The following is a 24,297-nucleotide window of genomic DNA, read 5'->3' on the forward strand; positions in this document are numbered from 1 at the left end:
CAGTTGTGTCTAGTTGGCTGGATGTCCTTTGGGTGGTGGACCGTTCTTGATACACACAGGAAACTGTTGAGCATGAAAAACCCAGCAACGTTGCAGTTCTTGACACAAACCGGTGCGCCTGGCACCTACTACCACACCCCGTTCAAGGGCACTTCAATATTTTGTCCTGCCCATTCACCCTCTGAATGACACACATACACAATCCATGTCTCAATTGTCTCAAGGCTTGACAATCCTTCTTTAACCTGTCTCATCCCCTTCATCTACATTGAGTGATGTGGATTTAACAAGTGACATCAATAAGGGATCATATCTTTCACCTGGATTCACCTGGTCAGTCGATGTCATGGAAAGAGCAGGTGTTCCTAATGTTTTGTACACTCAGTGTACACTACACTTCACAATACAACACACACACACACACACACACACACACACACACACACACACACACACACACACACACACACACACACACACACACAATACAACACACACACACACACACACACACACACACACACACACACACACACACACAATACAACACACACACACACACACACACACACACACACACACACCCACCCACCCACCCACCCACCCACGTTGAAACTGAGTTTTCTTAGGGTCAGAGGGCAAAAATGCACCGAGACACGATTTATGATTTACGCATTTTTATTGTTCAGTTGAAATGCATTTTAGGTTTTTATTTTCCCTGTTACGGCAAAGTATCTAAGAATATTCCTGACGTTAAAAAGCTAGTTTAGCCTTCAGATAATAACGTTTCGGCTGTTTTTCTTCGTTGTTCTGAAATGACTGAAGACCTGAAATGAAGGACAGTACTGTTTAACTGCTGCTGATATCACTTCCTGTTTACAGATATAAAAAAGGCAGAGAGGTACGATGATGTAGTACACGTTAACTTTCCACTCTACACATGTTGTGTATGACGTAGTACACATGCTCACCTTCCACTCTACACAACATTTCAGACCTTAGTGATTCTAATTGGTAGGTACTGACTGACTAGTTGTACCCAAGCGACACAGAGACAGATCAGTATGCAGACAGACAGAGGGACGATCAGATCACCACAGACAGATTTGGTCTTAGATCATGCTACAGCCTTTTATTACTAATGAGACACACAGTAGAATGTCCCCATCCACTAACACACAGTAGAACATCCCCATCCACAGTATGTGTCTCAAACGACCCAATTTGACCTGTATGGTAAGTAAAGCCTCGTCAGAGCCAGAAAGACCGGCTCCGTTTCGCCCGTTTCTGTAGTGTGAGGCAGCTTGATGTACAAGCACACCCCCTAAACAGGACGCTAGTATATCGCAAGGTCCTATGGACAGTGGTCTGGTCAAAAGTAGTGCACTACATAGGGAATACCAGTGCCATTAGGGACGTAATGACAGTAAAATAGAAGGCATTAGTGTGAAACAAGTGTCCGTCCTCACCCTCAAATCAGCAGCTACATGGCCAACTGGTCTGGGTGCAGAGATGGTTCTAGAACCTGCACGGCATTCTATAATTGTTCTGTCATGTGACCAGAGATGGTTCTAGAACCTGCACGGCATTCTATAATTGTTCTGTCATGTGACCAGAGATGGTTCTAGAACCTGCACGGCATTCTATAATTGTTCTGTCATGTGACCAGAGATGGTTCTAGAACCTGCACGCCATTCTATAATTGTTCTGTCATGTGACCAGAGATGGTTCTAGAACCTGCACGGCATTCTATAATTGTTCTGTCATGTGACCAGAGATGGTTCTAGAACCTGCACGCCATTCTATAATTGTTCTGTCATGTGACCAGAGATGGTTCTAGAACCTGCACGCCATTCTATAATTGTTCTGTCATGTGACCAGAGATGGTTCTAGAACCTGCACGCCATTCTATAATTGTTCTGTCATGTGACCAGAGATGGTTCTAGAACCTGCACGCCATTCTATAATTGTTATGTCATGTGACCTGAGATGGTTCTAGAACATGCACGTCATTCTATAATTGTTCTGTCATGTGACCAGAGATGGTTCTAGAACCTGCACGCCATTCTATAATTGTTATGTCATGTGACCAGAGATGGTTCTAGAACCTGCACGCCATTCTATAATTGTTATGTCATGTGACCTGAGATGGTTCTAGAACCTGCACGTCATTCTATAATTGTTCTGTCATGTGACCAGAGATGGTTCTAGAACCTGCACGCCATTCTATAATTGTTCTGTCATGTGACCAGAGATGGTTCTAGAACCTGCACGGCATTCTATAATTGTTCTGTCATGTGACCAGAGATGGTTCTAGAACCTGCACGGCATTCTATAATTGTTCTGTCATGTGACCAGAGATGGTTCTAGAACCTGCACGCCATTCTATAATTGTTATGTCATGTGACCAGAGATGGTTCTAGAACCTGCACGGCATTCTATAATTGTTCTGTCATGTGACCAGAGATGGTTCTAGAACCTGCACGGCATTCTATAATTGTTCTGTCATGTGACCAGAGATGGTTCTAGAACCTGCACGCCATTCTATAATTGTTCTGTCATGTGACCAGAGATGGTTCTAGAACCTGCACGCCATTCTATAATTGTTTTGTCATGTGACCAGAGATGGTTCTAGAACCTGCACGCCATTCTATAATTGTTCTGTCATGTGACCAGAGATGGTTCTAGAACCTGCACGCCATTCTATAATTGACTATGTCACGGCCACCTCTGCAGTGCAGGGGGCGGTTCCTCCTGCAGGCAGAGGAGGGTCGTTAGTGATTGGAGCCACCTGGGCTCAGGGTATTTAAACTGCTTCACTAACCACTTCTCTCTCTCTGCTCCTCCAGGAGGGGCCATGACACCTAGCACTTCCTGTAGTTTAGTGTACTTCCTGTCTGTATCACAGCCATAAAGTCATAAAGTTGGTTATATCGTAAAAAATTCACGAAAACAACATGTGGTCTTCATTTAAAGGTTGGTTATCAGTGTGTTTAGGGTTAAGATAAAAATCTGAATTTAAGAATAAACATTTTAGAAATAGACGGGCTTTAGCCATAATTATAACTTTGTGGCCGTATTAACTAGTAACGACCACAAGGAGGCCTTTTCGAGACAGTAGCTGCATTTACAGACAGACGGATCACTAATGTGACCAATAGAAACAGAGAGAGAGAGACGGTCAGACCCGCCCCCATCAACATAACAGCCATTCACAGAGGTGGATCTTCACTGTGCACCATTTCATCCCGTCCAATCAGAGCAGTGACCACCTGAGAGGATCATTAAGACATCAGCCAATCATCTTCCTGTTGTACAGTAACTTAAATCCGATGGAGACTTTTAAAACATTTTGATGCAATTTACAAAAAGATTTGAGATTAGAATCAACATATCTTTCCACTCCGCAGACAGACAGGCGGTGTCTGAAACAGCATGCTATTCCCTACATAGTGCACTACTTTAGACCAGAGCCCTATGGGCCGTAGCACCCTATTCCCTACATAGTGCACTACTTTTGACCAGAGCCCTATGGGCCCTCTGCACTACGTAGGGAATAGGCTGTTATTTCAGACAATCACATGGAGGGTGTTAGTCTAGTGTCCCATATCCAACTACACCAGTGTCTATCTGTCTGTCTCATATCCAACTACACCAGTGTCTGTCTGTCTGTCCCATATCCAACTACACCAGTGTCTGTCTGTCTGTCCCATATCCAACTACACCAGTGTCTGTCTGTCTGTCCCATATCCAACTACACCCGTGTCTGTCTGTCTGTCTCATATCCAACTACACCAGTGTCTGTCTGTCTGTCTCATATCCAACTACACCAGTGTCTGTCTGTCTGTCCCATATCCAACTACACCAGTGTCTGTCTGTCTGTCCCATATCCAACTACACCCGTGTCTGTCTGTCTGTCTCATATCCAACTACACCAGTGTCTGTCTGTCTGTCCCATATCCAACTACACCAGTGTCTGTCTGTCTGTCTCATATCCAACTACACCAGTGTCTGTCTGTCTGTCCCATATCCAACTACACCAGTGTCTGTCTGTCTGTCCCATATCCAACTACACCAGTGTCTGTCTGTCTGTCCCATATCCAACTACACCAGTGTCTGTCTGTCTGTCTCATATCCAACTACACCAGTGTCTGTCTGTCTGTCTCATATCCAACTACACCCGTGTCTGTCTGTCTGTCCCATATCCAACTACACCAGTGTCTGTCTGTCTGTCCCATATCCAACTACACCAGTGTCTGTCTGTCTGTCCCATATCCAACTACACCCGTGTCTGTCTGTCTGTCTCATATCCAACTACACCAGTGTCTGTCTGTCTGTCTCATATCCAACTACACCCGTGTCTGTCTGTCTGTCCCATATCCAACTACACCAGTGTCTGTCTGTCTGTCTCATATCCAACTACACCAGTGTCTGTCTGTCTGTCCCATATCCAACTACACCAGTGTCTGTCTGTCCCATATCCAACTACACCAGGGATCCCTCCCTATACTGCTCCTATAAACACACATGTCTGCCTCCACACTAGCTCTGGTCCAGGGTGTTACATGTGGCTTGTTGAAGCTGAACCTGCCACACGTAAAACCCTGGACCAGAGCCATCTCCACATCAAACCTGGTCTCTACTACTACTCACGATTCATATTCACTCACTACGCTTTAAAAACATAACTTTTAAAATAATACATTTCAGGTATTAAATCATCTTATATATAAAAACACAAAAGTAAAAGTTACCCCCTCTCCCTATATACAGTGGGTATCAGAAGTATTCACCCAACCTTGGATTTGGACATTTTGCTGCGTGACAAAGTGGGATTCAATGGAACTGTTTGTGATGAATGTAAAGCCTTATGTTTGGTGCAAATTCAACACAACACATCACTGAGTAACTGTCTCTTTATTTTCAAGCATGGTGGTGGCTGCATCATGTTATGGGTATGCTTGACATCGGCAAATACTGGGGAGTTTTTCAGGATAAAACAGAAAGGCAAAATCCTAGAGGAAAAATATGCTTCCCTCTGCATTCTGGGAGATGAATTCACCTTTCCAGCAGGACAATAACCTAAAACACAAGGCCAAATCTACACTGGAGTCACTTACCAAGAAGATATTGAATGTTCCTGAGTGGCCTAGTTACCGTTTGGACCTTATTCTGCTTGAAGATCTATGGCTAGAATTGAAAATTACCGTCTAGCCATTATCTCCAACACATTGACAGCGCTTGAACAATTTTTTAAATGAATAAATGTGCAAATATTGCACAATCCAGGTGTGGAAAGCTCTTAAGCCTGGTTCACATTGGCAGTTTGAAGTGACTCAAATCCTATTTTTGTTGCATTTTTTTTTGGTGCTGTTTCCTGAAGTCTGAACAGCCAAAAAGCACATGGAATTGGATATTTCAATCCACATGCAGATATGATTTCTGGCCAAGCAACTTGTGTCTGAACGGTCAAATCGGATTTATTTGTAATCACATGGTATTTATACTGTTATTTGGCATATCTTGTTGCTTGCTAGCTACTCTGTTGACAGGTTGACAAGAACATGTGGTAGCTAACTAACGTGTTCATTTACAAATGAATTAATGTGCTAGAAAACTACAGATGTAGGATTTTAATTTGATCAATCTTTTGTTGCTGAGAATTTTCCTGCAGACGCACATTTGCAGTGTATTCAAGGTTTGAATTGGCTTCTAAAGTTTGTAATTTCCACTTTAAAATGTCAGATTTGATTCGCCCTACAGAATTTTTTTATAAAGACCTACAAAAAAATTCCATTAATTATAATCCCCATTATAATTTACATTTCCTGTTGCTGCAGGATTATTTTTCTGCTTTAGGAAACTGTCTCAAATTAAGATCCTACATCTGTAAACATCGCCACAAGCAATCAGCCTACACCTCTGCACACACATGCATCATTACCATGTTAGCAAATGACTGCTGTCTGAACACATACAAATCTGATTTGGTCACTTGTATAATTGCTTGGACAGTCAGTTTTTCAAAACTAAATTGAGCATTAAAGGTCTGCAGTGTGAACAAGGCTTTACATACTCACAGGTGTAATCCCTGCCAAATGGTTTTTCTAACGTGTATTGACTCACGTGGGTGAATACTTATCTATTGAACGTATATCAGTATTTTATTTGGAATTAACAATTACATTTTTTTTTTTTTTTCTTTCCTGTTTGACATTAGAGTATTGTGTAAATCAATAATAAAAAATATATTAAAAAAAAAACACAATTAATTAAATTTCAATCCCAGTCTGTAACGCAAAAACAATATAAACAAATCCAAGGGGGTGAATCCTACTGACTTCAATCCCAGTCTGTAACGCAAAAACAATATGAACAAATCCAAGGGGGTGAATCCTACTGACTCACTGTATGTCTATACACCCCTCCCAAACCCCAGACAGTTGCTAAGGTAACAACATGTCCATACAGTACAGCTAGTCCATAAAGTACCTGTTTATATTGCAGCTGAATTCTTGTTATTTTTTTTATTGTTGTTATATTTCAATGCAAAGCGGCACAAACATGTGGAAAAGCTTGATAGGTGGTTTAACTTGCTCTCTCATTTCATAGAGTTATATTATAACGTAGACAAAGGATGGAATAAACAGTCTGGGATTTACAGGGAACAGGATTCTTCTTCCAGCTCAGTCCTGTCGGTGTGGCACGAGAGGAGACGAGACGAGGGGAGAGGAGACGAGGAGAGAGGAGACGAGACGAGGGGAGACGGGGGGAGAGGAGACGAGGGGAGAGGAGACGAGACGAGGGGAGACGGGGGGAGAGGAGACGAGGGGAGACGAGGGGAGAAGAGACGAGGGGAGAAGAGACGAGAAGAGACGAGACGAGGGGAGACGAGACGTGAGGAGACGAGGGGAGAAGAGACGAGGGGAGACGAGGGGAGAAGAGACGAGGGGAGAAGAGACGAGGGGAGAGGAGACGAGGGGAGAGGAGACGAGGGGAGAGGAGACGAGGGGAGAGGAGACGAGAGGAGACGAGGGGAGAAGAGACGAGGGGAGAGGAGACGAGAGGAGATGGGGGGAGAAGAGATGGGGGGAGAAGAGACGAGGGGATGGGGAGACGAGGGGAGAGGAGACGAGGGGAGAGGAGACGAGGGGAGAAGAGACGAGGGGAGAAGAGACGTGAGGAGAAGAGACGTGAGGAGACGAGACGTGAGGAGACGAGGGGAGAAGAGAGGAGACGAGGGGAGAAGAGACAGGCCGAGTTCTGGGTCGTATTCATTAGTGCACGCCATAATGAACGTTTCTTATTGTATAATAAGAACGTTTCGGGTCCGTTTGGTTTGTAGGGAGAGCAGCCTGTAGGGTCCATATAGTCTGTAGACTGTGCTCTAGATTGGGCCATAGGCTGTAGTCAGTCTGTAGACTGTGATTTTGATGGGTCCGTAGACTGGGCCCTTGATGGGTCCCCATAGGCTGTAGTCAGTCTGTAGACTGGGCCCTTGTTGGGTCCCCATAGGCTGTAGTCAGTCTGTAGACTGGGCCCTTGATGGGTCCATAGGCTGTAGTCAGTCTGTAGACTGGGACCTTGATGGGTCCATAGGCTGTAGTCAGTCTGTAGACTGGGACCTTGATGGGTCCATAGGCTGTAGTCAGTCTGTAGACTGGGCCCTTGATGGGTCCATAGGCTGTAGTCAGTCTGTAGACTGGGCCCTTGATGGGTCCATAGGCTGTAGTCAGTCTGTAGACTGGGACATTGATGGGTCCATAGGCTGTAGTCAGTCTGTAGATTGAGACCTTGATGGGTCCATAGGCTGTAGTCAGTCAGTAGACTGGGACATTGATGGGTCCATAGGCTGTAGTCAGTCTGTAGACTGGGACATTGATGGGTCCATAGGCTGTAGTCAGTCTGTAGATTGGGACCTTGATGGGTCCATAGGCTGTAGTCAGTCTGTAGACTGGGACATTGATGGGTCCATAGGCTGTAGTCAGTCTGTAGACTGGGACATTGATGGGTCCATAGGCTGTAGTCAGTCTGTAGACTGGGACCTTGATGGGTCCATAGGCTGTAGTCAGTCTGTAGACTGGGACCTTGATGGGTCCATAGGCTGCAGTCAGTCTGTAGACTGGGACATTGATGGGTCCATAGGCTGTAGTCAGTCTGTAGACTGGGACCTTGATGGGTCCATAGCCTTGGCAGCTCGGCCCAAGTCATCCTCCTCTCCCTAGCTACCACCACTATCCACCCCCTAGCTACCACTCACCCGTCAGTTTGGTGCTTTCGTCCCTTTTTGGCGGGGCAGGGCGCGGCCCCCGCCGTAACGTTGCATAGCCTGAGGACATGTACCCGTGGCCCCCGCCCTGCCCCCCCCTCTGTTGGTCTGGAGGGGGTGGAGGGGGGAGGGCCATGTCGTCCATTGAGACGGGTTCCAACCGGGTGGAACCGTGACGCGTGAGGGAGCCATGACGTGAGATAGACTTCCTCTTCAAGGTCCGGTTCAGGTCCTCCAGGAAGTTTGGTTGGACCGAGGAGAGGGTACCGCCCCCCTTAGGCACCCCGGGGGAGGTGGGGAGCCGGGGACAGGCGAAGGAGGCTGGGGGGGTCTGGTGCTGGTACGGGGGGGACAGGGGTAAGGGCTCCTGGACCGTGTGGCTCCGGGACAGCCTGTGCAGCGTCAGAGGCGGAGTCTTCTTTAGTGACTGCGTCTTCCATGATGATTGGCTGACGGGGTGGGAGATGGGCGTAGCCTGCGGCTGGGGGTTTACCACTGCGACCCTGGGGGCCCCCGGGTGGAGCTCAGAGAGGAGGGGGGGCGGGGGGAGAAGCTCAGAGTCGGGAGGAGGAGGGGGGAAGTCTTCACTGGGCTGGCGGTACTGAGGAAGAGAGGGGAAGTCTTCACTGGGCAGGCGGTACTGAGGAAGAGAGGGGAAGTCTTCACTGGGCAGGCGGTACTGAGGAAGAGAGGGGAAGTCTCCACTGGGCTGGCGGTACTGAGGAAGAGAGAGGAAGTCTTCACTGGGCTGGCGGTACTGAGGAGGAGAGGGGAAGTCTTCACTGGGCTGGCGGTACTGAGGAGGAGAGGGGAAGTCTTCACTGGGCTGGCGGTACTGAGGAGGAGAGGGGAAGTCTTCACTGGGCTGGCGGTACTGAGGAAGAGAGGGGAAGTCTCCACTGGGCTGGCGGTACTGAGGAAGAGAGGGGAAGTCTTCACTGGGCTGGCGGTGCTGCCCTGTCTGCAGACCCTGGAGGACTAGAGGGAGGGCTGACAGGTTCAGCTTGCCTGGTTTAGGAGGAGCAGGAAGAGCAGGAGACCCCACATCTTTAGCGGGAGATCCAGAGGAGGTGGCGGTGGAGGAGTTGCAGGAGCCGAGGCCAGGCTGGGCAAACTTACTGACCAGAGACTCCACCTTCTTAGGCTGCCTCTGGCCCTCCTCCTGGTAATCCCCTGAGGAGTTAGACTTGATGGAGGAGGCGCGCTGGGGGGTGGGAGGAGGCCCTCTCTTCCCAAAGGAGCCGCTTGATGAGGTGGAGGAGGTGGAGGGAGACTTCTTAATGGGGGAGCCCATCTTGGAAGGGGAGAGAGGAGGAGGAAGGGGGAATTCAGGGGACTGGGGCGGGATCTGACCCCCTGGCTGCCATCTTGGTTTAGCCTTGACCGCCGGGGGGGACTGCGGGGCCAGGGGGGCTCCTGGGAACTGGTTGACTATCTGTTTGGCCAGGGAGGGAGTGGGGGAGATGGGGGCGGACAGGGGGAGGGTTTTAGAGGAGAAGATGTGCTGTTTGGGCATCGTGGAAGGCGGCTGATTGGGCGAATGGCCTGTCGAGAAGCTTTGCTGCTTTTTCATTGGACCAGAAGGAGGGTAGGGCGACACTGGGGACAGGGGGATCCCTGAACCAAAGGTCTTAGGAGCCGTCTGAGGCGGGAAGACACCAGAGAAGGTTTTGGGAGGTGTGGGGGGTGGCAGTATGGGGGACAGGGGGGAGAGGGCAGGAGGGGGAGGAGGGGACTCAGGTTGGCCATCCAGCTCAGAGAAGTCATAGTTCATATTGGGGAACTTTTGGGCCAGGAACTGCTGCAACCCGGTGTTACTGAGAGGGGGGCACTGGTGGTCCTCCTCTGGGGGTGGAGGGGGGGGCGGGGTTTGGGCCGGGGGGGGAGGAGGGGGGATGAACTGAGGAACAGAGCTGGGGAGGCTGAACCTCAGAGAGGCCATGGCAGAGCCTGGAGCAGGCATGGAACAGGGGGGAGGAGGAGGAGGAGGGTTGTAGTTGCTAGGAGCCAATGGCATGGTGTTGTAGTTAGTGGGAGCCAATGGGAGCGTGTTGTAGTTGGGTTTGACAGACTGGAGGGGCGGGGCCGGAGGGCCTTCCTGCTGCCCCATTGGTTGGACATTGTAATGATTAGCAGCCTGGTTGGCGCCACCCTGCAGGCGGGCGATGGTGCTGTACTTGACAAAGTTGGTAGGGGCAGCCTGGTGAGGGGGGTGGGGAAGTGGGGGAGGAGAAGGAGGGGGAGGGTCGGGGGGAGAGTGGGAGGATTCGGGGGAGACACTGGTGTAGCTGGTTCGGGATGCGGGGGCTGACTGGTGCATGGAGGGCAGCATCAGGGGGTAGGGTCTGCTCACTGACTCCATCCTCAACTAGAGAGAGAGAGAGAGAGACACAGAGAGTGAGAGAGAGAGAGAGAGAGAGAGAGACAGAGAGACAGAGAGACAGAGAGACAGAGAGAGAGAGAGAGAGAGAGAGAGAGAGAGAGAGAGAGAGAGAGAGAGAGAGAGAGAGAGAGAGAGAGAGACAGAGAGACAGAGAGACAGAGACAAAGAGAGAGAGAGAGAGAGACAGAGACAGAGAGACAGAGAGAGAGAGAGAGAGAGACAGACAGACAGACAGAGAGAGAGAGAGATAAAGACAGAGAGAGATAAAGACAGATAGAGAGAGTGAGACAGACAGACAGACAGACAGAGAGAGAGAGAGAGAGAGAGAGAGAGAGAGACAGAGAGACAGAGAGACAGAGAGACAGAGAGACAGAGAGACAGAGAGACAGAGAGAGAGAGAGAGAGAGAGAGAGAGAGAGAGAGAGAGAGAGAGAGAGACAGACAGACAGACAGACAGAGAGAGAGAGAGAGAGAGAGAGAGAGAGAGACAGAGAGACAGAGAGACAGAGAGACAGAGAGACAGAGAGACAGAGAGACAGAGAGACAGAGAGAGAGAGAGAGAGAGAGAGAGAGAGAGAGAGAGAGAGAGACATGTTAATTTGTCTCGTATTAAACACTGGACGACATGTTAATTTGTCACTATATTGAGGCATTACATTCAGAAGAAAACAAAAACAAATAAATGGACAACTGGGCTTCTGAAACACAAGAGTATAGAACTGGGCTTCTGAAACACAAGAGTAGAATTGTGCTTCTGAAACACAAGAGTATAGAACTGGGCTTCTGAAACACAAGAGTAGAACTGGGCTTCTGAAACACAAGAGTAGAACTGGGCTTCTGAAACACAAGAGTAGAACTGGGCTTCTGAAACACAAGAGTAGAACTGGGCTTCTGAAACACAAGAGTAGAACTGGGCTTCTGAAACACAAGAGTAGAACTGGGCTTCTGAAATACAAGAGTAGAACTGGGCTTCTGAAACACAAGAGTAGAACTGGGCTTCTGAAACACAAGAGTAGAACTGGGCTTCTGAAATACAAGAGTAGAACTGGGCTTCTGAAACACAAGAGTATAGAACTGGGCTTCTGAAACACAAGAGTATAGAACTGGGCTTCTGAAACACAAGAGTATAGAACTGGGCTTCTGAAACACAAGAGTAGAACTGGGCTTCTGAAACACAAGAGTAGAACTGGGCTTCTGAAACACAAGAGTAGAACTGGGCTTCTGAAACACGAGAGTATAGAACTGGGCTTCTGAGACACAAGAGTATAGAACTGGGCTTCTGAGACACAAGAGTATAGAACTGGGCTTCTGAAACACAAGAGTAGAACTGGGCTTCTGAAACACAAGAGTAGAACTGGGCTTCTGAAACACAAGAGTAGAACTGGGCTTCTGAAACACAAGAGTAGAAGTGGGCTTCTGAAACACAAGAGTAGAAGTGGGCTTCTGAAACACAAGAGTATAGAACTGGGCTTCTGAAACACAAGAGTATAGAACTGGGCTTCTGAAACACAAGAGTAGAACTGGGCTTCTGAAACACAAGAGTAGAACTGGGCTTCTGAAACACAAGAGTAGAACTGGGCTTCTGAAACACAAGAGTAGAACTGGGCTTCTGAAACACAAGAGTAGAACTGGGCTTCTGAAACACAAGAGTAGAACTGGGCTTCTGAAACACAAGAGTAGAACTGTGCTTCTGAAACACAAGAGTAGAACTGGGCTTCTGAAACACAAGAGTAGAACTGGGCTTCTGAAACACAAGAGTAGAACAGAGTAGAATTAAATCACCAGTGTTGCATAGTAACACATTAACACACCAGTGCTGCATAGTAACACAGAAACACACCAGTGCTGCATAGTAACACAGTAACACACCAGTGCTGCATAGTAACACACCAGTGCTGCATAGTAACACAGAAACACACCAGTGCTGCATAGTAACACAGAAACACACCAGTGCTGCATAGTAACACAGTAACACACCAGTGCTGCATAGTAACACAGTAACACACCAGTGCTGCGTAGTAACACAGAAACACACCAGTGCTGCATAGTAACACAGTAACACACCAGTGCTGCATAGTAACACAGTAACACACCAGTGCTGCGTAGTAACACGGTAACACACCAGTGCTGCATAGTAACACAGTAACACACCAGTGTTGTATAGTAACACAGTAACACACCAGTGCTGCATAGTAACACAGTAACACACCAGTGCTGCGTAGTAACACAGTAACACACCAGTGCTGCATAGTAACACACCAGTGCTGCATAGTAACACAGTAACACACCAGTGCTGCATAGTAACACAGTAACACACCAGTGCTGCATAGTAACACACCAGTGCTGCGTAGTAACACAGTAACACACCAGTGCTGCATAGTAACACAGTAACACACCAGTGCTGCGTAGTAACACACCAGTGCTGCATAGTAACACACCAGTGCTGCATAGTAACACAGTAACACACCAGTGCTGCATAGTAACACAGTAACACACCAGTGCTGCGTAGTAACACAGTAACACACCAGTGCTGCATAGTAACACAGTAACACACCAGTGCTGCATAGTAACACAGTAACACACCAGTGCTGCATAGTAACACACCAGTGCTGCGTAGTAACACAGTAACACACCAGTGCTGCGTAGTAACACAGTAACACAGCATGCTGTGTGGTCAGAAACAGACAGTCATGAGTCTCCCAGTGACCAAACATTATTACCATATATTAAACCACATGGTACGCCCTAGTTCCCAAGGGTGACCTAGTTCTGTTAGTGTACTCAAGGGACATGAGGATTACTGAAGTCCAATGTTAAAACATGAGTCACACCCCTTACCTCAACCCTCAGTCCCTCCTCTAACCTCAACCGTCAGTCCCTCCTCTAACCTCAACCCTCAGTCCCTCCTCTAACCTCAACCCTCAGTCCCTCCTCTAACCTCAACCCTCAGTCCCTCCTCTAACCTCAACCCTCAGTCCCTCCTCTAACCTCAACCCTCAGTCCCTCCTCTAACCTCAACCCTCAGTCCCTCCTCTAACCTCAACCCTCAGTCCCTCCCCTAAACTCAACCCTCAGTCCCTCCCCTAAACTCAAACCTCAGTCCCTCCTCTAACCTCAACCCTCAGTCCCTCCTCTAACCTCAACCCTCAGTCCCTCCTCTAACCTCAACCCTCAGTCCCTCCTCTAACCTCAACCCTCAGTCCCTCCCCTAAACTCAACCCTCAGTCCCTCCCCTAAACTCAAACCTCAGTCCCTCCCCTAAACTCAATCCTCAGTCCCTCCCCTAAACTCAACCCTCAGTCCCTCCCCTAACCTCAGTCCCTCCCCTAACCTCAAACCTCAGTCCCTCCCCTAACCTCAAACCTCAGTCCCTCCCCTAACCTCAAACCTCAGTCCCTCCCCTAACCTCAACCCTCAGTCCCTCCCCTAACCTCAACCCTCAGTCCCTCCCCTAACCTCAAACCTCAGTCCCTCCCCTAAACTCAAACCTCAGTCCCTCCCCTAACTTCAAACCTCAGTCCCTCCCCTAACTTCAAACCTCAGTCCCTCCCCTAACCTCAACCCTCAGTCCCTCTCCTAACCTCAACCCTCAGTCCCTCCCCTAACCTCAACCCTCAGTCCCTCCCCTAACCTCAACCCTCAGTCCCTCCCTTAACCTCAACCCTCAGTCCCTCCCCTAACCTCAACCCTCAGTCCCTCCCCTAACCTCAACCCTCAGTCCCTCCCCTAACCTCAAACCTCAGTCCCTCCCCTAACCTCAACCCTCAGTCCCTCCCCTAACCTCAACCCCAGTCCCTCCCCTAACCTCAATCCTCAGTCCCTCCCCTAACCTCAATTCTCAGTCCCTCCCCTAACCTCAACCCTCTGTCCCTCCCCTAACCTCAACCCTCAGTCCCTCCCCTAACCTCAACCCTCAGTCCCTCCTCAAACCTCAGTCCCTCCCCTAACCTCAGTCCCTCCCCTAACCTCAAACCTCAGTCCCTCCCCTAACCTCAAACCTCAGTCCCTCCCCTAACCTCAACCATCAGTCCCTCCCCTAACCTCAACCCTCAGTCCCTCCCCTAACCTCAACCCTCAGTCCCTCCTCAAACCTCAGTCCCTCCCCTAACCTCAACCCTCAGTCCCTCCCTTAACCTCAACCCTCAGTCCCTCCCCTAACCTCAACCCTCAGTCCCTCCCCTAACCTCAACCCTCAGTCCCTCCCCTAACCTCAAACCTCAGTCCCTCCCCTAACCTCAACCCTCAGTCCCTCCCCTAACCTCAACCCTCAGTCCCTCCCCTAACCTCAATCCTCAGTCCCTCCCCTAACCTCAATTCTCAGTCCCTCCCCTAACCTCAACCCTCAGTCCCTCCCCTAACCTCAACCCTCAGTCCCTCCCCTAACCTCAACCCTCAGTCCCTCCTCAAACCTCAGTCCCTCCCCTAACCTCAGTCCCTCCCCTAACCTCAAACCTCAGTCCCTCCCCTAACCTCAAACCTCAGTCCCTCCCCTAACCTCAACCATCAGTCCCTCCCCTAACCTCAACCCTCAGTCCCTCCCCTAACCTCAACCCTCAGTCCCTCCTCAAACCTCAGTCCCTCCCCTAACCTCAGTCCCTCCCCTAACCTCAACCCTCAGTCCCTCCACTAACCTCAACCCTCAGTCCCTCCTCTAACCTTAACCCCTCCCCTAAACTCAACCCTCAGTCCCTCCCCTAAACTCAACCCTCAGTCCCTCCCCTAACCTCAAACCTCAGTCCCTCCCCTAACCTCAAACCTCAGTCCCTCCCCTAACCTCAAACCTCAGTCCCTCCCCTAACCTCAAATCTCAGTCCCTCCCCTAACCTCAAATCTCAGTCCCTCCCTTAACCTCAACCCTCAGTCCCTCCCCTAACCTCAACCCTCAGTCCCTCCCCTAACCTCAACCCTCAGTCCCTGCCCTAACCTCAAACCTCAGTCCCTCCTCTAACCTCAACCCTCAGTCCCTCCCCTAACCTCAACCCTCAGTCCCTCCCCTAACCTCAACCCTCAGTCCCTCCCCTAACCTCAACCCTCAGTCCCTCCCCTAACCTCAAATCTCAGTCCCTCCCCTAACCTCAAATCTCAGTCCCTCCCTTAACCTCAACCCTCAGTCCCTCCCCTAACCTCAACCCTCAGTCCCTCCCCTAACCTCAACCCTCAGTCCCTCCCCTAACCTCAAACCTCAGTCCCTCCTCTAACCTCAACCCTCAGTCCCTCCCTTAACCTCAACCCTCAGTCCCTCCCCTAACCTCAACCCTCAGTCCCTCCCCTAACCTCAACCCTCAGTCCCTCCCCTAACCTCAACCCTCAGTCCCTCCCCTAACCTCAACCCTCAGTCCCTCCCCTAAACTCAAACCTCAGTCCCTCCCCTAACTTCAAACCTCAGTCCCTCCCCTAACTTCAAACCTCAGTCCCTCCCCTAACCTCAACCCTCAGTCCCTCCCCTAACCTTAACCCCTCCCCTAACCTCAAACCTCAGTCCCTCCCCTAACTTCAAACCTCAGTCCCTCCCCTAACCTCAACCCTCAGTCCCTCCCCTAAACTCAACCCTCAGTCCCTCCCCTAACCTCAGTCCCTCCCCTAACCTCAAACCTCAGTCCCTCCCCTAACCTCAAACCTCAGTCCCTCCCCTAACCTCAACCCTCAGTCCCTCCCCTAACCTCAACCCTCAGTCCCTCCCCTAACCTCAAACCTCAGTCCCTCCCCTAAACTCAAACCTCAGTCCCTCCCCTAACTTCAAACCTCAGTCCCTCCCCTAACTTCAAACCTCAGTCCCTCCCCTAACCTCAACCCTCAGTCCCTCCCCTAACCTCAACCCTCAGTCCCTCCCCTAACCTCAACCCTCAGTCCCTCCCCTAACCTCAACCCTCAGTCCCTCCCCTAACCTCAACCCTCAGTCCCTCCCTTAACCTCAACTCTCAGTCCCTCCCCTAACCTCAACCCTCAGTCCCTCCCCTAACCTCAATCCTCAGTCCCTCCCCTAACCTCAAACCTCAGTCCCTCCCCTAACCTCAAACCTCAGTCCCTCCCCTAACCTCAACCCTCAGTCCCTCCCCTAACCTCAACCCTCAGTCCCTCCCCTAACCTCAATCCTCAGTCCCTCCCCTAACCTCAATTCTCAGTCCCTCCCCTAACCTCAACCCTCAGTCCCTCCACTAACCTCAACCCTCAGTCCCTCCTCTAACCTTAACCCCTCCCCTAAACTCAACCCTCAGTCCCTCCCCTAAACTCAACCCTCAGTCCCTCCCCTAACCTCAAACCTCAGTCCCTCCCCTAACCTCAAACCTCAGTCCCTCCCCTAACCTCAAACCTCAGTCCCTCCCCTAACCTCAAATCTCAGTCCCTCCCCTAACCTCAAATCTCAGTCCCTCCCTTAACCTCAACCCTCAGTCCCTCCCCTAACCTCAACCCTCAGTCCCTCCCCTAACCTCAACCCTCAGTCCCTCCCCTAACCTCAAACCCTCCTCTAACCTCAACCCTCAGTCCCTCCCCTAACCTCAACCCTCAGTCCCTCCCCTAACCTCAACCCTCAGTCCCTCCCCTAACCTCAACCCTCAGTCCCTCCCCTAACCTCAAATCTCAGTCCCTCCCCTAACCTCAAATCTCAGTCCCTCCCTTAACCTCAACCCTCAGTCCCTCCCCTAAACTCAACCCTCAGTCCCTCCCCTAACCTCAACCCTCAGTCCCTCCCCTAACCTCAAACCTCAGTCCCTCCTCTAACCTCAACCCTCAGTCCCTCCCCTAACCTCAACCCTCAGTCCCTCCCCTAACCTCAACCCTCAGTCCCTCCCCTAACCTCAACCCTCAGTCCCTCCCCTAACCTCAACCCTCAGTCCCTCCCCTAACCTCAACCCTCAGTCCCTCCCCTAAACTCAAACCTCAGTCCCTCCCCTAACTTCAAACCTCAGTCCCTCCCCTAACTTCAAACCTCAGTCCCTCCCCTAACCTCAACCCTCAGTCCCTCCCCTAACCTTAACCCCTCCCCTAACCTCAAACCTCAGTCCCTCCCCTAACTTCAAACCTCAGTCCCTCCCCTAACCTCAACCCTCAGTCCCTCCCCTAAACTCAACCCTTAGTCCATCCCCTAACCTCAGTCCCTCCCCTAACCTCAAACCTCAGTCCCTCCCCTAACCTCAAACCTCAGTCCCTCCCCTAACCTCAACCCTCAGTCCCTCCCCTAACCTCAACCCTCAGTCCCTCCCCTAACCTCAAACCTCAGTCCCTCCCCTAAACTCAAACCTCAGTCCCTCCCCTAACTTCAAACCTCAGTCCCTCCCCTAACCTCAACCCTCAGTCCCTCCCCTAACCTCAACCCTCAGTCCCTCCCCTAACCTCAACCCTCAGTCCCTCCCCTAACCTCAACCCTCAGTCCCTCCCCTAACCTCAACCCTCAGTCCCTCCCTTAACCTCAACCCTCAGTCCCTCCCCTAACCTCAACCCTCAGTCCCTCCCCTAACCTCAACCCTCAGTCCCTCCCCTAACCTCAAACTTCAGTCCCTCCCCTAACCTCAAACCTCAGTCCCTCCCCTAACCTCAACCCTCAGTCCCTCCCCTAACCTCAATCCTCAGTCCCTCCCCTAACCTCAATCCTCAGTCCCTCCCCTAACCTCAATTCTCAGTCCCTCCCCTAACCTCAACCCTCAGTCCCTCCCCTAACCTCAACCCTCAGTCCCTCCCCTAACCTCAACCCTCAGTCCCTCCTCAAACCTCAGTCCCTCCCCTAACCTCAGTCCCTCCCCTAACCTCAAACCTCAGTCCCTCCCCTAACCTCAAACCTCAGTCCCTCCCCTAACCTCAACCATCAGTCCCTCCCCTAACCTCAACCCTCAGTCCCTCCCCTAACCTCAACCCTCAGTCCCTCCTCAAACCTCAGTCCCTCCCCTAACCTCAGTCCCTCCCCTAACCTCAACCCTCAGTCCCTCCACTAACCTCAACCCTCAGTCCCTCCTCTAACCTTAACCCCTCCCCTAACCTCAAAGCTCAGTCCCTCCCCTAACCTCAAATCTCAGTCCCTCCCCTAACCTCAAATCTCAGTCCCTCCCTTAACCTCAACCCTCAGTCCCTCCCCTAACCTCAACCCTCAGTCCCTCCCCTAACCTCAACCCTCAGTCCCTCCCCTAACCTCAAACCTCAGTCCCTCCTCTAACCTCAACCCTCAGTCCCTCCCCTAACCTCAACCCTCAGTCCCTCCCCTAACCTCAAACCTCAGTCCCTCCCCTAACCTCAACCCTCAGTCCCTCCCCTAACCTCAACCCTCAGTCCCTCCCCTAACCTCAAACCTCAGTCCCTCCCCTAAACTCAAACCTCAGTCCCTCCCCTAACTTCAAACCTCAGTCCCTCCCCTAACTTCAAACCTCAGTCCCTCCCCTAACCTCAACCCTCAGTCCCTCCCCTAACCTTAACCCCTCCCCTAACCTCAAACCTCAGTCCCTCCCCTAACTTCAAACCTCAGTCCCTCCCCTAACCTCAACCCTCAGTCCCTCCCCTAAACTCAACCCTCAGTCCCTCCCCTAACCTCAGTCCCTCCCCTAACCTCAAACCTCAGTCCCTCCCCTAACCTCAAACCTCAGTCCCTCCTCTAACCTCAACCCTCAGTCCCTCCCCTAACCTCAACCCTCAGTCCCTCCCCTAACCTCAACCCTCAGTCCCTCCCCTAACCTCAACCCTCAGTCCCTCCCCTAACCTCAACCCTCAGTCCCTCCCCTAACCTCAACCCTCAGTCCCTCCCATAACCTCAAACCTCAGTCCCTCCCCTAAACTCAAACCTCAGTCCCTCCCCTAACTTCAAACCTCAGTCCCTCCCCTAACCTCAACCCTCAGTCCCTCCCCTAACCTTAACCCCTCCCCTAACCTCAAACCTCAGTCCCTCCCCTAACTTCAAACCTCAGTCCCTCCCCTAACCTCAACCCTCAGTCCCTCCCCTAAACTCAACCCTCAGTCCCTCCCCTAACCTCAGTCCCTCCCCTAACCTCAAACCTCAGTCCCTCCCCTAACCTCAAACCTCAGTCCCTCCCCTAACCTCAACCCTCAGTCCCTCCCCTAACCTCAAACCTCAGTCCCTCCCCTAAACTCAAACCTCAGTCCCTCCCCTAACTTCAAACCTCAGTCCCTCCCCTAACTTCAAACCTCAGTCCCTCCCCTAACCTCAACCCTCAGTTCCTCCCCTAACCTCAACCCTCAGTCCCTCCCCTAACCTCAACCCTCAGTCCCTCCCCTAACCTCAACCCTCAGTCCCTCCCCTAACCTCAACCCTCAGTCCCTCCCTTAACCTCAACCCTCAGTCCCTCCCCTAACCTCAACCCTCAGTCCCTCCCCTAACCTCAAACCTCAGTCCCTCCCCTAACCTCAAACCTCAGTCCCTCCCCTAACCTCAAACCTCAGTCCCTCCCCTAACCTCAACCCTCAGTCCCTCCCCTAACCTCAATCCTCAGTCCCTCCCCTAACCTCAAGCCTCAGTCCCTCCCCTAACCTCAATTCTCAGTCCCTCCCCTAACCTCAACCCTCAGTCCCTCCCCTAACCTCAACCCTCAGTCCCTCCCCTAACCTCAACCCTCAGTCCCTCCTCAAACCTCAGTCCCTCCCCTAACCTCAGTCCCTCCCCTAACCTCAGTCCCTCCCCTAACCTCAAACCTCAGTCCCTCCCCTAACCTCAAACCTCAGTCCCTCCCCTAACCTCAACCATCAGTCCCTCCCCTAACCTCAACCCTCAGTCCCTCCCCTAACCTCAACCCTCAGTCCCTCCCCTAACCTCAACCCTCAGTCCCTCCTCAAACCTCAGTCCCTCCCCTAACCTCAGTCCCTCCCCTAACCTCAACCCTCAGTCCCTCCACTAACCTCAACCCTCAGTCCCTCCTCTAACCTTAACCCCTCCCCTAACCTCAAACCTCAGTCCCTCCCCTAACCTCAAATCTCAGTCCCTCCCTTAACCTCAACCCTCAGTCCCTCCCCTAACCTCAACCCTCAGTCCCTCCCCTAACCTCAACCCTCAGTCCCTCCCCTAACCTCAAACCTCAGTCCCTCCTCTAACCTCAACCCTCAGTCCCTCCCATAACCTCAACCCTCAGTCCCTCCCCTAACCTCAACCCTCAGTCCCTCCCCTAACCTCAACCCTCAGTCCCTCCCCTAACCTCAAATCTCAGTCCCTCCCCTAACCTCAAATCTCAGTCCCTCCCTTAACCTCAACCCTCAGTCCCTCCCCTAACCTCAACCCTCAGTCCCTCCCCTAACCTCAACCCTCAGTCCCTCCCCTAACCTCAACCCTCAGTCCCTCCCCTAACCTCAACCCTCAGTCCCTCCCCTAACCTCAAACCTCAGTCCCTCTAACCTCAACCCTCAGTCCCTCCCCTAACCTCAACCCTCAGTCCCTCCCCTAACCTCAACCCTCAGTCCCTCCCCTAACCTCAATCCTCAGTCCCTCCCCTAACCTCAACCCTCAGTCCCTCCCCTAACCTCAACCCTCAGTCCCTCCCCTAACCTCAACCCTCAGTCCCTCCCCTAACCTCAAACCTCAGTCCCTCCCCTAAACTCAAACCTCAGTCCCTCCCCTAACTTCAAACCTCAGTCCCTCCCCTAACCTCAACCCTCAGTCCCTCCCCTAACCTTAACCCCTCCCCTAACCTCAAACCTCAGTCCCTCCCCTAACTTCAAACCTCAGTCCCTCCCCTAACTTCAAACCTCAGTCCCTCCCCTAACCTCAACCCTCAGTTCCTCCCCTAACCTCAACCCTCAGTCCCTCCCCTAACCTCAACCCTCAGTCCCTCCCCTAACCTCAACCCTCAGTCCCTCCCCTAACCTCAACCCTCAGTCCCTCCCTTAACCTCAACCCTCAGTCCCTCCCCTAACCTCAACCCTCAGTCCCTCCCCTAACCTCAAACCTCAGTCCCTAACCTCAAACCTCAGTCCCTCCCCTAACCTCAAACCTCAGTCCCTCCCCTAACCTCAACCCTCAGTCCCTCCCCTAACCTCAACCCTCAGTCCCTCCCCTAACCTCAAGCCTCAGTCCCTCCCCTAACCTCAATTCTCAGTCCCTCCCCTAACCTCAACCCTCAGTCCCTCCCCTAACCTCAACCCTCAGTCCCTCCCCTAACCTCAACCCTCAGTCCCTCCTCAAACCTCAGTCCCTCCCCTAACCTCAGTCCCTCCCCTAACCTCAGTCCCTCCCCTAACCTCAAACCTCAGTCCCTCCCCTAACCTCAAACCTCAGTCCCTCCCCTAACCTCAACCCTCAGTCCCTCCCCTAACCTCAACCCTCAGTCCCTCCTCAAACCTCAACCCTCAGTCCCTCCTCAAACCTCAGTCCCTCCCCTAACCTCAGTCCCTCCCCTAACCTCAACCCTCAGTCCCTCCACTAACCTCAACCCTCAGTCCCTCCTCTAACCTTAACCCCTCCCCTAACCTCAAACCTCAGTCCCTCCCCTAACCTCAAATCTCAGTCCCTCCCTTAACCTCAACCCTCAGTCCCTCCCCTAACCTCAACCCTCAGTCCCTCCCCTAACCTCAACCCTCAGTCCCTCCCCTAACCTCAAACCTCAGTCCCTCCTCTAACCTCAACCCTCAGTCCCTCCCATAACCTCAACCCTCAGTCCCTCCCCTAACCTCAACCCTCAGTCCCTCCCCTAACCTCAACCCTCAGTCCCTCCCCTAACCTCAAATCTCAGTCCCTCCCCTAACCTCAAATCTCAGTCCCTCCCTTAACCTCAACCCTCAGTCCCTCCCCTAACCTCAACCCTCAGTCCCTCCCCTAACCTCAACCCTCAGTCCCTCCCCTAACCTCAACCCTCAGTCCCTCCCCTAACCTCAAACCTCAGTCCCTCTAACCTCAACCCTCAGTCCCTCCCCTAACCTCAACCCTCAGTCCCTCCCCTAACCTCAACCCTCAGTCCCTCCCCTAACCTCAACCCTCAGTCCCTCCCCTAACCTCAACCCTCAGTCCCTCCCCTAACCTCAACCCTCAGTCCCTCCCCTAACCTCAACCCTCAGTCCCTCCCCTAACCTCAAACCTCAGTCCCTCCCCTAAACTCAAACCTCAGTCCCTCCCCTAACTTCAAACCTCAGTCCCTCCCCTAACTTCAAACCTCAGTCCCTCCCCTAACCTCAACCCTCAGTCCCTCCCCTAACCTTAACCCCTCCCCTAACCTCAAACCTCAGTCCCTCCCCTAACTTCAAACCTCAGTCCCTCCCCTAACCTCAACCCTCAGTCCCTCCCCTAAACTCAACCCTCAGTCCCTCCCCTAACCTCAGTCCCTCCCCTAACCTCAAACCTCAGTCCCTCCCCTAACCTCAAACCGCAGTCCCTCCCCTAACCTCAACCCTCAGTCCCTCCCCTAACCTCAACCCTCAGTCCCTCCCCTAACCTCAAACCTCAGTCCCTCCCCTAAACTCAAACCTCAGTCCCTCCCCTAACTTCAAACCTCAGTCCCTCCCCTAACTTCAAACCTCAGTCCCTCCCCTAACCTCAACCCTCAGTCCCTCCCCTAACCTCAACCCTCAGTCCCTCCCCTAACCTCAACCCTCAGTCCCTCCCCTAACCTCAACCCCTCCCCTAACCTCAAACCTCAGTCCCTCCCCTAACTTCAAACCTCAGTCCCTCCCCTAACCTCAACCCTCAGTCCCTCCCCTAAACTCAACCCTCAGTCCCTCCCCTAACCTCAGTCCCTCCCCTAACCTCAAACCTCAGTCCCTCCCCTAACCTCAAACCGCAGTCCCTCCCCTAACCTCAACCCTCAGTCCCTCCCCTAACCTCAACCCTCAGTCCCTCCCCTAACCTCAAACCTCAGTCCCTCCCCTAAACTCAAACCTCAGTCCCTCCCCTAACTTCAAACCTCAGTCCCTCCCCTAACTTCAAACCTCAGTCCCTCCCCTAACCTCAACCCTCAGTCCCTCCCCTAACCTCAACCCTCAGTCCCTCCCCTAACCTCAACCCTCAGTCCCTCCCCTAACCTCAACCCTCAGTCCCTCCCCTAACCTCAACCCTCAGTCCCTCCCTTAACCTCAACCCTCAGTCCCTCCCCTAACCTCAACCCTCAGTCCCTCCCCTAACCTCAACCCTCAGTCCCTCCCCTAACCTCAAACCTCAGTCCCTCCCCTAACCTCAAACCTCAGTCCCTCCCCTAACCTCAACCCTCAGTCCCTCCCCTAACCTCAACCCTCAGTCCCTCCCCTAACCTCAAGCCTCAGTCCCTCCCCTAACCTCAATTCTCAGTCCCTCCCCTAACCTCAACCCTCAGTCCCTCCCCTAACCTCAACCCTCAGTCCCTCCCCTAACCTCAACCCTCAGTCCCTCCTCAAACCTCAGTCCCTCCCCTAACCTCAGTCCCTCCCCTAACCTCAAACCTCAGTCCCTCCCCTAACCTCAAACCTCAGTCCCTCCCCTAACCTCAACCATCAGTCCCTCCCCTAACCTCAACCCTCAGTCCCTCCCCTAACCTCAACCCTCAGTCCCTCCTCAAACCTCAGTCCCTCCCCTAACCTCAGTCCCTCCCCTAACCTCAGTCCCTCCCCTAACCTCAACCCTCAGTCCCTCCTCTAACCTTAACCCCTCCCCTAAACTCAACTCTCAGTCCCTCCCCTAAACTCAACCCTCAGTCCCTCCCCTAACCTCAAACCTCAGTCCCTCCCCTAACCTCAAACCTCAGTCCCTCCCCTA

At 52.0% G+C, this 24,297-nt stretch overlaps 1 protein-coding gene across 6 annotated transcripts in view; it reads right to left on the reverse strand.

Annotated features, from left to right (window-relative positions):
- Nucleotides 1-660: 660 nt before the first annotated feature.
- raph1a (Ras association (RalGDS/AF-6) and pleckstrin homology domains 1a) overlaps nt 661-24,297 on the reverse strand; it is a 251,460-nt gene continuing 227,823 nt past the window's right edge. For 3 of the 6 annotated variants that reach the window (XM_055871903.1, XM_055871902.1, XM_055871904.1), the window contains one exon: nt 661-10,637. In XM_055871903.1, the coding sequence (XP_055727878.1) occupies nt 8,250-10,637 (2,388 nt within the window). In that variant the 3' untranslated portion in view covers nt 661-8,249. The remainder of the gene's footprint in view (nt 10,638-24,297) is intronic. The other 3 variants (XR_008753629.1, XR_008753627.1, XR_008753628.1) reach the window with 3 other exon arrangements.

Source organism: Salvelinus fontinalis, chromosome 19 (genome assembly GCF_029448725.1).
Source record: "Salvelinus fontinalis isolate EN_2023a chromosome 19, ASM2944872v1, whole genome shotgun sequence".
In the NCBI taxonomy this organism is placed as follows: domain Eukaryota; kingdom Metazoa; phylum Chordata; class Actinopteri; order Salmoniformes; family Salmonidae; genus Salvelinus; species Salvelinus fontinalis.